At 37.7% G+C, this 13,932-nt stretch overlaps 1 protein-coding gene across 4 annotated transcripts in view; it reads left to right on the top strand.

Annotated features, from left to right (window-relative positions):
• usp22 (ubiquitin specific peptidase 22) overlaps positions 1-13,932 on the top strand; it is a 52,424-nt gene that overhangs the window by 19,201 nt on the left and 19,291 nt on the right. For all 4 annotated transcript variants that reach the window (XM_081393063.1, XM_081393062.1, XM_081393064.1 and 1 more), the window contains 2 exons: positions 10,400-10,513; positions 11,380-11,481. In XM_081393063.1, coding sequence (XP_081249189.1) covers positions 10,400-10,513; positions 11,380-11,481 — 216 coding nt within the window. The remainder of the gene's footprint in view (positions 1-10,399; positions 10,514-11,379; positions 11,482-13,932) is intronic.

Raw genomic sequence — 13,932 nt, 5'->3', positions numbered from 1 at the left:
TTTCCAAGTTCCGTGTTATTAGTTTATACAGTAATTTCCATTTCTGTGACCGGTTTCGGTCGATTCTATTTGCTTTTTCACATCACGGAAATCGTAGGGCCCTAATGTTGAATACTGAATAGAGAAGTACTGGTTTAATCAAATAACCCACCATACATGCACAGAAATATAGTTTAATTTCTGCTCCAAAAGCCATTAAAAAAAGGACGCTTTTCTGATTGTACTCGACAAGCAAGAGGCAGCAAGTGCACAAATGCGGCTGTGGATGTTTGGATGGGGTCTTGGATATCTCCCAGTTCCTTAATGCATCGGTGTCATGTAATTATCCCCTCTGTTTTAATGAGGAGGGGCGCCACCCTCCAACAACAAACAAATAAGAAGCGCAAACAGACGGGAAATTGGGTAATTATAGTGTGCGAGGGGATAATAGTCCCTGACTCTGTGTGACTTGCAGTGTTTGCTTCCAGCGAAGGCTTCGAGTTCATCAGCCACCTGTTTCAGAGGTTTGGGGCTTTTCCAGATCACCCTCGGGCTTCACACAATCAGTTTAATTAATTTCTACCTAGAGATCTGAAGCTGCCATCTTTTAGGATTTCCTCTTGTGTATTGAAAGAGGAAGAACCACCCAAGATACGACAACCAAACCCAGTCGAACCAAAAATTATTCAGATGCCAGAGATAATTTTTTATTTTTTATTTTATTTTTTACTAATGTGTGCAGGACACTAGTTAATTTATGTAAGCGAGGAGAGCAAAATAAAGTAAACTGTGACATATTATACCCAAAAATTATTAATACAGTGACTACCAGTAAAATTTATACAAATTTTGGACCAATTTGCTGAAGTGTTTTTTCTTTAATTGCTAATGCTCTTTTTACACCACAGACTGAACAAAATGAAGCATTGCTTGGTCATTGGTTGAGCTAAACTGGTATTATCTAATTGTGTAGTTAAGGAATAACAGTAAACCCTCTTTAACTTGTTTTAAAAATGAATGTAAGAATTATCTAGCATCCATTAAATACTTATCCAAAGATAATCAGTCCCTTTGTAAACTGTATAAAAACATGTATGAGTCTCTTTCTTTCTAAGTTCTTGTCTTTTTTTTGTCTAAGATTTATTTATTTATTTTTCCTTGCAATTTGTAACCCCCTTAAATGTTTGAATTATGCTTTTGTTTATTGTACTAAATATGCAGTTGTTTTTTGTTCTATACATATGAACCTATGTAAGCATAGGCGTATATGCACAGATATACAATTGGAGTTATTTTTGTCTGCATATTATTGTTCCCTATTTGAGTTTGTAAATTGATACTGTTCAATAATAATAATAATAAATAAATAAAAAATAATTGTGTAGTTAAATATAACAGCTGACAGATATTCAACATAATTCATGTGTGAGACAGTCTAACAGAAGGATGGACAAAACCAGTCAAATATCAACTGAGTTCTTGTCATGTTTTATTACCTATAACTATAGCCAATAAACTGTGATAATGTGAGAAAGTGTCTATATAAACTTTGGTTTGACTGTATCTAGGCTAACTGGAGAACGTTGCTTGTGGGTTACTCCCAATACAAATAACTAAATACACTAAACTTATAGATTGAAGAAAATTATTAAAGAATGTAGGTTTTCAGACCGATTACTAATGGATTATTTGTTTGCATGTGAAAGTAGTTTGTGTGCTTAGTAGTCTGATCAGTTAGAAATATATATGGGCAAACGTGTTTGTTCGACGGCAACAAAAGCGTCTTAGACAACTTCTGTCCTGACACCATTCATATGCTTTTGAACCAAAAGTTTGTGCTCTAGAACATAAATGTTTTAATATGTTCTAAAGTAGGCCAGAAAAGTGGTGGTGTTATTTTGAAAAACCCGAAATTAGCTTTATTTTCCGAGAAGGAGAGCATGAGCATCTCTTTCTGTAATGCGGTTGGCAGTCTTTGTCACAGATGGCCTGAACAGTCCATAAAGTAGCTAAAATCAGAGAGGAGAACATGGATGCACTGACTCAAAGTTTGGGACTTTGTCATCCATTTAAAGGGTAACTCTCGAGCAACCTTAGGGTCTTTTTGTTAATCTAACCGAGGCAAACTTTCATTTGAAAACAGAATTAGAATGGAAACGCCACTTAAGTTTGACCGTATTTTCGTTTTAGGTTCAAATGCCTTGTGAATGGGACACTTTTTTTTATGATAGCATCAAAAATCGCTATTTTTAAAACACTAAGAAGGCTCGACACAACATGAAACTTTGCTGGAAGTATCACCAGGGGCTCTACACATGAACTCCAGCATTGAGAACATTGTTTGTGTACACAGAGTTTACTAAAAAGAAAGATTTTGAACAACTCGCTTTGTTTCCGTCCGCCGGCATTTTGACAGACAAAAATAGTCGATTTTAGAAAACTCTGTGTACACAATGTTCTCAATGCTGGATTTCCATTCTAATTATGCTTTTAAACGAAAGTTTGCCTCGGGTAGATTAACAAAAAGAGCCTCGGTTCAATTTTGGCGAGAGTTACCCTTTAAGACTCTTGATGTCACAGATTATTGGAATGAACAAATCCAAGTTCTTTACAAAAGTTTAAAAGTTGCAATGAACCTGAAATGGCGACAGATTCCTCCTTTATTGTGATGCTCGGATTATCGAAAATGAATAAATGTAATCCAGATTCTATCCATCAGTTGTTTTAGTAAAGAAAGCCCAATTTGAAGCACAACTAATTGTGCACTTCAGCAACTGGAGAGTTAAAAACACACTGCACTTATTTTAATGGTGAATGTGGCACACAATAAAAGTTAAAGTGCCCCATTATGCTTTTTTCAGATATCACCTTTCATTTAGTGTGTAATGCAGCTGTTTGAATGTAAAAGTTCAGCAAAGTTTCAAAGATCAAATTGCAGATAAATTGAGTTATTGTATAGTTTGAAGCTAATTTGCATAATGCCCACCTCTGGTCTTGATTGGCTGAACAGCGTCTCTTAGCTCCGCCCTCAAACACTGTAGTTTATAGTTGTAACTAATCTGCATAATGTCCGCCTCTGGTCTTGATTGGCTGAACAGCGTCTCTTTGCTCCGCCCTCAAACACTAGTTTATAGTTGTAACTAATTTGCATAATGCCTGCCTCTGGTCTTGATTGGCTGAACAGCGTCTCTTAGCTCCGCCCTCAAACACTGTAGTTTATAGTTGTAACTAATCTGCATAATGTCCGCCTCTGGTCTTGATTGGCTGAACAGCGTCTCTTTGCTCCGCCCTCAAACACTGTAGTTTATAGTTGTAACTAATTTGCATAATGCCCACCTCTGGTCTTGATTGGCTGAACAGCGTCTCTTAGCTCCGCCCTCAAACACTGTAGTTTATAGTTGTAACTAATCTGCATAATGTCCGCCTCTGGTCTTGATTGGCTGAACAGCGTCTCTTTGCTCCGCCCTCAAACACTGTAGTTTATAGTTGTAACTAATTTGCATAATGCCTGCCTCTGGTCTTGATTGGCTGAACAGCGTCTCTTAGCTCCGCCCTCAAACACTGTAGTTTATAGTTGTAACTAATCTGCATAATGTCCGCCTCTGGTCTTGATTGACTGAACAGCGTCTCTTTGCTCCGCCCTCAAACACTGTAGTTTATAGTTTGTAACTTATTTGCATAATGTCCGCCTCTGGTCTTGATTGGCTGAACAGCGTCTCTTTGCTCCGCCCTCAAACACTAGTTTATAGTTTGTAACTTATTTGCATAATGTCCGCCTCTGGTCTTGATTGGCTGAACAGCGTCTCTTTGCTCCGCCCTCAAACACTGTAGTTTATAGTTTGTAACTTATTTGCATAATGTCCACCTCTGGTCTTGATTGGCTGAACAGCGTCTCTTAGCTCCGCCCTCAAACACTGTAGAGTATCTGAGACTGGAAGAGTTTGGTTCGTGTTGTTCATGTCGAGAAGACGCTGTTTTCTGCTGACAAAGCAAATCCACTTTGATGAGATTGATACGGTAAAACCCACGCCATCGCTACTGTTCGTACCACTGTGATCAAGAGCTGAGATTCAGATATAATAATGAGCGTTTGCTTTCTGACCAATCACAGCAGAGCAGCTCTCAGAGAGGCGGAGCTTAGAGAGACTGAATCCTTTATCAACCCATTTCAGACACTGAGAGAAAAGAGCTGATGCTGCAGTGTGTATTATGAGAAAAATTAAAGTGTTTTTTGGCCTTTGATGCATGAAAACCTGTTATAGGAGACTCAAAAGCTACATTAGGAACTTTTAAAATGGCTTAATAGAGCACTTTAGAGTTTGAGTCTCTGTCCCGGCATGAAATGTCGATGGAGAGAGTGAATGAACAACAAGCTCTTGCACTCTCATACCCACAACAGCAAGAAAATGGGTGTTCCGTGTGTGTGTGTGTGTGTTCAATAATGTGTGTGTGCAAACTCCCAAGTCGCTTTCACTTTTTTCGCTTTTAAATATCTTTCCAAAACAACTTTCATTTGGCAGAAACTCTTATACATTGCGTCCCATTTATCCTCACAGCCTCGCCTGTGTTAAATATAATGTGGATGGCCTCTAACCTGACTCATTTATCTGTTTTCTTTTTATTTTCGTTAGTTTTAGTCATTTTGTTGTGTGTTTTTGCCAACAAATCCGAGTCCCTTGCCACTGGTCCGTTCATCAGCATCCGCAGTATCATGTTAGCAGAGAGGCTAATCCGATCGCTGGAGTCCCGCTGTGTTTCCCAGGTGGCGTCGCGGCGTCGCTCAGTCTTTACACCCAGCGCTCCCCGCGGAGTTTAATTGAACAGTTAATTAGGTTAGTCTCCGTACATGGGATATCTGTGAATGAGCGCGCCGTTCCCGAGGAGGAAAACTGTGATTATTCTCCAAAGACGAACGGGGAGTAATTAAGTCTGAATGAGCCACCGATTCTTTCGGCTTGTGCGTCTCTGTTGTTGCAATTTATTTAGATTGCGTTTTGTTTTTTCGCCCTCTATTTGCTGTGGCTTTTTTCCGGCTCACACTTGTCAGACTTGATCTCGGTGTTCTTTCCTCTTTTTCCTGTGCCGGTTCCCATGGTTACCTGAAGGCCTGCTATGCTTTTGGTTTATTCATCTGATATATATGTGTGTGTGTGTGTGTGTGTGTGTGTGTGTGTGTGCGCATCATGCAACCCCACCTCATGCTCTTGTGCAACTTCTCACGTTTGACAAATACTGTTTAAAGCGATCATGCATGAGTCACAGTATTTTACACTTTCACGGTTTAAGAAATGCATTCAAAATGCCTTTATTCCTTTCTGTGTCGTTTGTTCAGATTGTAGTGCTCATAAACGTAATGACAATATTATTTACCTTCTCCCTCACTACATACACATCAATAGCTCTGCAAATGTAATATGCTGATTTGATATTTCTAAGAATAATTATTCATCAGGAATGCATTTGATTTGTTCATGATAGTTGTAATTAGTCTCTAATAATTAGATTTTTGTGAGTTATTAAAATATAAATTTTTCGTTATGTATCGATACTGAATATCTAAAAATGGTTCCAATCCTCCTCCTCTGCAGTATCGATACACTGATAACGTGCATTCTCGCTCCCTCTGAATTGACACACACACACACACACACACACACACACACACACACACACACACACACACACACACACACACACACACACACACACACACACACACACACACACACACACACACACACACACACACACACACACACACACACACAGCTCATAATTTTACTCATTCCCGCAGGTTTCGCACACTCACTACTGATCTTTGTAAGTGCGCTCTCATAAAGCCGCCTCTCAAACAAGCTTGTAAGAACCAAAATTAGTCATGTTTTGTATCTTATTACACTTTAATTGTGAACCTGGATCACAAAACCAGTCACATATACAAGACATGGCAAGACACATATACACAACCCATCAAGATGACTTGATTAATTTCAGTCCTTTAAGTTTTACTATGCATGCATACATACATACACACATATTATTTATATATATATATATATATATATATATATATATATATATATATATATATATATATATGTGTATGTGTGTGTTTTATATGCATGTGTATGTGTGTGTTTTATATGCATGTGTGTGTGTGTGTGTGTGTGTATGTATGTTAATGTTAATTTTATTTGGAGCAATGGAATTTTTTTATTGATAACCCTGAATTTAGCAGCATTTATTAATATAGGTTAAGGTTAATTCTAAATAGACATATTTAACAATTTAAGTTACATTTACATTAACTAATGCATTATGAAGAAACATTGAACAATACTGAATTCATAATAACAACTAACATCAACCTAGATTCTGTAAATGCTGTAAAATATTAATATTCATAGTTAGTTCATGAATGCCCCATGTATCAATGAAGTGAATCCTATTTTAAAGTGTTACCATTTAATGAATCTTAATACATCATGAATGGTGTGAACGGGATTATAGTTTAATAGGAAAGTATTGCCGTGACAATATCATCCGCAGAATGCGTTCAGACAAAAATAGACAGCATTCAACTTCCATTATGTGATGCATCTGCAAGTGTGACAGAAATATTGCAATGGAAAATAATAAAGCCTGTTTAATAAAAAAAGAAAAAGAAAATCCATTAGAATTTAATTGGATGGATCGTTGCATTAGTATTTATTATTTTAAATATTAGATTTCATTGCATTTTAATTAAAGATCATGCAATGCATTTCTCGTCTTGCACTAATAAATCCTAATCTTGCACAAAGAGACTAAATACATTAATTTAGGAAGTAAATGGGGTCGTTTTTCAGCAGATTTATCAGATTTACCACATGCCTGTGTGGATTGTTAACGTCCTGCCAGTTCAACTAGCGCGCACAATAAGACTTCAGTCCCTTTGCAATAACTGAAAATAGCCGTGCAAACGCTCAGGCGCTGGTCGCTCTCACTGAAAGCCTCTAAAAGCTTGAGTCCGAGCGGCTGTCGACAGCGTGTGCCAGGCTGTGCATTAGTGTCGTGTCACAAATAGAAGCCGCTTCCCACTGCTTCACTCCACCTGCAAACATTTAGTGCGTCTGTGTGAAACAGACCATCATCGGGTTGCCATGGGAACTGAAAAACAGGTACTGGCACTGCAGGGTTGGAGAAATGGGCGAATGGCACAGTGTAAAAAAATTATAAAATCATGTCATTTTTACAGAATAATTCTGTTAAAACAGTAAAAATGGCAACATATATATATATTATATTATATTATATTATATTAAAATAACTTCAAATCATCTTATTTACAATGAAAACTGTAAACTGAGTGGCACTTCACATTTGATGTTTTTTTATTTATTTTAATGATCATGTTTCTTAGGGTTTAATTAGGGTTTCTTGTTATCAGGTGTGTACATTAGTTTTTTTTGTTACATCATATGTCTTTGAATGAAGGTTTATTGCATTATTTTGCTTTATTTGTGTGTTATGATGTTGTTTTGTCCATCTTCTATATATTAGTATTTACCACAGCTTGTGGAAAAGCAACTTGTGATGAACTTTAAAGGAACACGCCGACTTTTTGGGGCTTTATCTTTTTCACCGTATCCCCCTGAGTTAGATAAGTCCATACACACCCTTCTCATCTCCGTGCGTGCCGTAACTCTGTCTGACGCACCCACCGCTAGCCTAGCTTAGCACAAAGACTGGAGGTAAATGGCTTCAGCTAGCATACTGCTCCCAATAAGTGACAAAATAACGCCAACATTTTCCTATTTACATGTTGTGATGTGTATAGTCACAGAGTGTGCGAATAACAAGGTCACATGAGACACGGCCATCTTCTAACCGTACACATACTGGGAACTATATTCTCAGAAGGCGAAGCACTGCTACTTCTGCGGAGTGATTTACTCCAACTCTGAGCGAACTCTCTCCTCCTCACCACAGGGCTTCTCAAGTGCTGCGAGCAAATCACTCCGCCTGAGTAGCAGTGCTTCGCCTTCTGAGAATATACAGGTGCTGGTCATAAAATTAGGAATATTACATGAAATCACAGTAATTACACAGTGATATCATGGTCATTGAACCAGGTTTTGGTTCTTTTGGCAGTGTGGGCAGGTGCAAATCCTGCTGGAGAATGAAGTCAGCATCTCCATAAAGCTTGTCTGCTGAAGGAAGCATGAAGTGCTCTGGAAATGTCCTGGTAGACGGCTGCGTTGAGTGGACAGCACAGTGGACCAACACCAGCCGATGACATGGCTCCAACACAGACTGTGGAAACTTCACACTGGACTTCAAGCATCTTGGATTGTGTGCCTCTCCATTCTTCCTCCAGACTCTGGGACCTTGGTTTCCAAATGAGATGCAAAATTTGCTCTCATCAGAAAAGAGGGCTTTGGTCCACTGTGCTTTATTAAATCCAGAGTCAACGCAGCCGTCTACCAGGACATCTTCCTTCATTTCCCAGCAGGATTTGCACCGGCCCACACTGCCAAAAGAACCAAAACCTGCTTCAGTGACCATGGTATCACTGTGTAATTACTGTGTGATTTCATGTAATATTCTATTTTTCTGGGATTTTGATTGCGTGGGTTTCATAAGCTGTAAGCCATAATCATCAAAATTATAACAAATAAAGGCTTGAATTATCTCACTTTGCATGTAATGAGTCTATATAATATATTAGTTTCACCTGTTAAGTTGAATTCTTGAAATAAATCAACTTTTTGATGTTATTCTAATTTAATGACCAGCACCTGTAGTTCCCAGTATGGGTACGGTTAGAAGACGGCTGAATACGGTGAATAAGCTGAAGTCCCAAAAAGTCGACCTGTTCCTTTAAACATAATAATTAGAATAATTCTGTTAAAACAGAAAAAATGGCAACATATTGTGTGTGTGTGTATATATGTGCATGCATGTATTTTGAAACAGTTTTTCTACTGTATTTATTTTTATCAAATAGCCTTGTTGAGAGATCCTTCAAAAAACATGAAAATCAAGGGAAAAACCAACAAATCATCTTATGATTTACAGTGAAAGCTGTGAACTTTTCGTTTTATTAATCATGTTTCTTTTTTATATTCATAAAAAATATTTAAAAAATTTGTTCGGCTAAATCCATGAGCCCTTTTCTGCTGAGATGGCAACGTCACACTGCTACTAAAACCTGCATTACCTTTAACGTATACTGACAATAACTGTAATAATGCAGGTTTTAATGAGAAAAATATATGATTAAAGTTCATCACAAGCTGTGGTAAATACTAATATATAGAAGATGGACAACACAACACAAAACACCATCATAACACTAAAATAATGCAATAAAACCATTCAAAAACATGATGTAACAAAAAAACCCTAATGTACACACCTGATAACAAGAAACCCTAATTAAACCCTAAGAAACATGATCATTAAAATAAATAAAAACATCAAATGTGAAGTGCCACTCAGTTTACAGTTCATTGTAAATTATAAGATGTTTTGTTGTTTTTACAATATTTTAAAAAAAAATCTTGTTTTTGAAAGATATCTCACCAAAGGTATTTGATTAAAAATACAGTAGAAATATCATGGAAAAAATACGCTTTAAAATAACCATTTTCAATTTGAACACATCTTAAGGTATAGTTTATTCCTGTGATCAAAGCAGATTTTTCAGCATCATTACTCCAGTCTTCAGTGTCACATGATCCTTCAGAAATCACTCTAATATGATGATTTGATGCTCAAGAAACATTTATGATTATTATCAGTGTCAAAGAACAGCATTTATTACTATTGTACCATTATCAGGGATATATCGGCCATCATGTTGATATCGGCCAATATATGTTCATTTTTAATGTTTTTACTGTTACTTTTGTTCAGTTTAATGCATCTTTGCTGAATATAAGATACATTTAACAGAGGTTTACTGCAAAATTACATAATGTAAGGTTAGATATATTCATTTTTCCCTCTATAGAATAAGGGAGTTTACAGGTTTTTACCGTAGCACTTTTACAGTAGCCTTTTTTTTTTTTTTTTTTTACAGTGCACTTAATAAGCATAAATTCATAAATGCTACTCCTCGTCCACAACTATAGCATCAGTCAGGGCAATAAGAAGCCGCCAGGTAAAAGCGATTGCTCTCCATGACATTTCACAGAGGACACGATATCGTGGCACACGCAGCGATGGATGTTTCTGTGCTGCACCCTAATTATTATTCCCATCACTTATTAAAGGAGGCAGATTTGCTGCACTGAGCAATGCTGGGATGCTTCCTTAATGCCTCATCCATATTTACAGGGCAGATACGGGAAGATGCGAACGCCAACTTCTCCAAAAGGTCTCTAATAGGTCCTTTCCTTGTGTTTTTCTCTCTCTCTCTCCTTCTCTTGTTCAGCTATAGACCTTTTGTATGGTGGAATATATTGCTTTGTGTGCCAAGACTACATATACGACAAAGACATGGAGCAGATTGCCAAAGAAGAACAAAGAAAAGCCTGGAAATTGCAAGGTTGGTGGTAGTTACACTCGGCCTGTGGCGTAAGAGGCCGTTAATTCGGAAAATTAATATTCGAAGCTGTTGTGATGCGAGCCACGGGAGGGCAAGAGTGTGTGTTTGGATTGTGACGCTGATAAAGAGCTAATCTTTCATTATTTTCCAAAGCTTGCTATTGAATCGGCACAAGTGTGATGTGTAGCGTAATCCGAATATAGTTTCGCATTTGCTGTTGTTTGCAAGGCCTCAAAGTAATAGCGTGCAAGTTTTTAGTTTTCAGGCTTGCTATGACGTCATCACTTTAAAGTTTTTTCAAACTTTATATATATATTTTTTTTATGTGCAAAGTTTATGAAATCCAAAAAATCTGCATGCAAAATGATAATTCATGTTAACATGTTAACATTTCTCCAGTCTTCAGTGTCACATGATCCTTCAGAAATCACTCTAATATGATGATTTGATGCTCAAGAAACATTTATGATTATTCATACATAAGGAAACCATGATGCATTTATTTTTATGGATTCTTTGATGAATAGAAAGTTGTATTTGAAGAGTTTAGATGCAAAAGCCTCTAAGTGCCATCTGAAATCATTTTTATAAAGCTTGTATATTTAAGTAATTTCACTTAAATGACAATTAATAGGTAATTTGCATTGCCATTTAAGTGAAATTACTGAACTTAAATATACGAGCTTGATAAAAATGATCATTCTAGAAGAAAATTTCAGATGGCACTTAGAGGCTTTTGCATCTGAACTCTTCATTTAAAATATCTTTAATTAAATGTAATGCATCTTTACTGTTTAATGCAGTCTTGTGTATATTCAAAGCTTGATTTGTATGAAATATAATGTGCAAATTCCCTAAAACGTCAGGTATCGGAGAGAAATATTCGATGTGGGAGCCGACGAAGCGAGAGCTGGAGTTGCTGCGACACAACCCCAAACGAAGAAAAATCACAGCGAACTGCACCATTGGTAAGAACTTCATTTCCCACAGGCCACATCTCTGAGACTCAGCTCAATAACACAGCAGTTGATCAGGCCTCTGCCAACACTCATCTGTATAAAACCAGTGGGTTCAAATGATTTTCTAGTAGTCAAATGTCTAGAGACTGCAGTTTTGCACCGGAGCCAAGACCACTCTTTGTTTCTTGGCCATCAGTTGCGATGTTTTCCATCTATTTTTTTCAGTTTGCATGCCGTGGCGCAGAGAGAATAAAGCAGAGATGTGGACTCTGGCCATTAGAGAAATAACGTTTCCTCTCCCTTTTCTCATTTTCGCCTGTTTCCGCTCAGTCAGAGGGCCTGGCAGTGGAGTAATAGTGTTAAATATCTGCACCACAGGCCCAGCGTAGGCGCTAAACGCTAGCCTCTCTCACACCCAGAGTAACGCACTAATGCGATTAGCCATATGAGAGCCGGAGCTCCCATTGATCATTTAGGACGTAATATGGGCCATGTATGATGAATTCAGATGGATATTGTGTGAGATGGCTGTTGGTTTACAGACTGTAGGCGTTCGATGACACAACGAATCACGACACGACAGCTTTCGGCTCTGCGTGTTCATTAAAGGCGATGCTAGACTTCAGCAACGGTAAAATTAAGAAAAATCTCAACTTTTACATCAATTAGTGTTGGAAGCCAGTTCTCAGAACCAATTGCTTTTTTTTTTACATATACATATACATATATATACAAAAACACCCTAACTGATGTTAAATATAACGCACAGGACTGCGTTGTTGTTTGATTCCCAAACAAGTTACTCTTTTGATTTCTTTCTAGTGAATTGAAAATGTACTGGGAGACCAGTGTAAGCCAGCTGATTCCTGAACGCATGACTCTTTTGAGCTGGTTCTTTTTTAGTGAATCACACACAAAGTGGGAACAGTATATAAGGATTCCCAAACAAGTGACTCTTTTGAGCTCTTAGTTGATTCTTTGTATCAAATCAAAAACATAAAACACCATCAGAGGAGTCCAGTTCTTGAGCAAATGACTCTTTTGAGCTGGTTCTTTTTAGTGAATCAAAAACAACCACAGTAGTTTGATTCCCAAACAGGTGACTCTTTTGAGTTCCTTATGGTGAGTTGAAAACGTACTGGGAGACCAGCTGATTCCTGAACGCATCACTCTTTTGAGCTGGACCTTTTTTTAGTGAATCACACACAAAGTGCAAACAGTATATAAGGATTCCCAAACAAGTGATTCTTTTGAGCTCTGAGTTGATTCTTTGTAGCAAATCAAAAACATAAAGCACCACCAGAGGAGTCCAGTTCTTGAGCAAATGACTCTTTTGAACTAGTTCTTTTTTTATTGAATCAAAGACGCAACGCGTGAACAGTGTTTATCAAACCAATTCCTGAACGAATCACTCTTTTGAGCTGGTTCTTTTTACTGAATCAAAAACAACCAGAGTAGTTTGATTCCCAAACAAGTGACACTTTTGAGTTCCTTCTAGTGAGTTGAAAACGTACTGGGAGACCAATGTAAGCCAGCTGATTCCTGAATGAATCACTCTTTTGAGCTGGTTCTTTTTAGCGAATCAGAAACCTACAGCACAGTCAGAGTATTTAGATTCTCCTGCAAATGACTCTCTTGAGTCAGTTCTTTTTTAGTGAATTGAAAACATAGTGCAACCCGTGTAATTCAGCTGACTCCTGAACAAATTACTCTTTTGAACTGGTTCTTTATAGTGAATCAAAAACAAAACACAAACCAGAGTTGTCCAGTTCTCAAGCAAATGAGAATCAGCGGCAAAAGCAAATTTTTGAATCAGTGTTTTACACATGAGCCAAATGATTCCCGACTCTTTTCAGTTGGTTATTTTTAGTGAATCAAACACGCATAGTTTACAAAACTTAGTGTTTTGTTGTGCTATAAAACTTTAATTTTAAGAAACTTTTTTTTAATTGTTTACTAAATTTAGGCTATCCATCTATTATCTGAAATCTTATCAAATATTCCTCAAAACTACAGAAGAATCATTAAACGAACCGGAATAGGTACCAGCATTATTAATGGCGCTTTTCCATTACCAGTACCAGCTCGACTCGCCTCGGCTCGCTTTTCGCTCCGTTTTCCATTGCAGATAGTACCTCCACAATAGTACCTGGTCGTCATAGCAACGCCGCAGGAAACTGCTGTGACTTAATCTTCTACGCGAGACACACACCCGCTACCCACACACACAGGACAATGGAGGAAATCGAGTGTATGCTGTTTTTGTTTTGCTGTTTTTATTCAGGATACTCCGTCTGGCGCGTGCAATGATGACGCAGTGAATAGTGACGATTCTCTCTGACCAATCAGCAGTCTGCCGTGAAAACACGGCACATTTTAGTATCAGAACCTCGCCGGAGGTGGTACGAAAAAGGGTACAACTTTTACACAGTGGAAAACCAAACAAAGCCGAGTCGAAGC

The sequence above is a fragment of the Scardinius erythrophthalmus genome (assembly GCF_964197995.2).
Source record: "Scardinius erythrophthalmus genome assembly, chromosome: 18".
NCBI lineage: Eukaryota > Metazoa > Chordata > Actinopteri > Cypriniformes > Leuciscidae > Scardinius > Scardinius erythrophthalmus.
The sequence above is the reverse complement of the archived record's forward strand: the minus strand, read 5'-3'. Positions and strand labels throughout refer to the sequence as shown.